The sequence below is a fragment of the Benincasa hispida genome, unplaced genomic scaffold (assembly GCF_009727055.1).
Source record: "Benincasa hispida cultivar B227 unplaced genomic scaffold, ASM972705v1 Contig1652, whole genome shotgun sequence".
Lineage (NCBI taxonomy): Eukaryota > Viridiplantae > Streptophyta > Magnoliopsida > Cucurbitales > Cucurbitaceae > Benincasa > Benincasa hispida.
This window is the reverse complement of record NW_024064218.1, coordinates 44,240-45,516: the sequence shown is the minus strand read 5'-3', so window position 1 is coordinate 45,516 and position 1,277 is coordinate 44,240. Positions and strand designations below refer to the sequence as shown.

Below are 1,277 nucleotides of genomic sequence, written 5' to 3'. Positions count from 1 at the left end.
GTTTTAAAATCAAAATTTTGATTTTAAAATAAAATTGGAAAATTGGAAAACATGCAGAAAATGGAAATTTGAAGTTTTCCATTATCATCTTCTTCATGCTCACAAAAAAACCACTTCCTCTTCTTCATTAACTCCAAGCATGAGCTGCAAGTCATGTACATTTCTTCTTTACATATTCATTTGCAATAAATAAAGAAGAATGGAGTGAAATGGAGGCATGCATTTTATAGAAATTTGAGAGAAAACTTTGGCTGAAGAAGTGTTCTTCAAAACTGAGTGTTGTGAGCTTCTCCTTGCGTTTTACATTGCTTCAAGCTGTTCTTGAGTCCCGCAACTCGATCTAAAGCTCCAAAAGGATAGTGGGAAAGATCTTGAGATGGTTCACCGTGATCTTTGGAGAAGACTGCTACTGATTGATCGAGATCTTAAAGAGTTTTACAAAGGTATGATCCAAAACCCTCTTATTTAGATGACCATGCTTTAGTTTCTGCCAAAATTAATGAATTTGAATACTTATTGATCCTTATTACTTCCGCTGCATGTTATTACACTCTTACAATCTATTTCAGAGCATCATATAAGCATTCCATTCAGTTTAATTTTGGTGTGGTGGGTGTTTTTCATGAGATATATGAAACTGATGCACTAATATGGTTTTTTGAGTTTTCACATTTTAATTCTCTTTAATTTCTCAATTAAATTTGTAATTGGCTATTGTTTCAAGAGCTTATATGTGTTACCAAGAGTCTATAATTTATTTGGAGTCATTAGAGTTAAAATTAAGATGTAATTGAAGAAACAAGTGAAGGAGGTCGAGCTTCTGTTCCAGTTTTCAACTTCTGCTCAAAATCGTTGTTGAGGTTCAGTTGCTAAACGATCGTCTACTTCCAGGCATTACACAATGTGAAGAAAAGCTAGACGATTGTATAGCAATGGTGGTCGTTGTGATGTTCGACCTTGAACGATCGTGTACCTACGGGAGTTAAATGATGCATTAAAATTCTATACAATAGCACTACGTGGTCGTTTAACTCTTGTGTGGGAACTAAACGATACGTTGGATGTGCTACACGATGGAACTACACGATCATGTAGCTGCAGCATGTGCTAAGCAATACGATGAAATGCTATGTGATAACGTTAAGCGATCGTCTAGATGCGGCGCTAAATATATTATCGGATATATAGTCTATTGCTTTCACGTCATCAAGAGTTTCACCATTGAGATCTCAAGCTCGGCATTCGTGTCGCTATTATATCGCGACTCCCCTATACAG

The 1,277-nt window shown here is 35.9% G+C and overlaps 1 protein-coding gene across 1 annotated transcript in view; it reads left to right on the top strand.

Moving 5' to 3' along the window:
* The first annotated feature begins 376 nt into the window (after positions 1–376).
* LOC120068983 overlaps positions 377–1,277 on the top strand; it is a 3,080-nt gene continuing 2,179 nt past the window's right edge. Inside the window, exon 1 of the mRNA XM_039020629.1 lies at positions 377–443. Coding sequence (XP_038876557.1) covers positions 377–443 — 67 coding nt within the window. The remainder of the gene's footprint in view (positions 444–1,277) is intronic.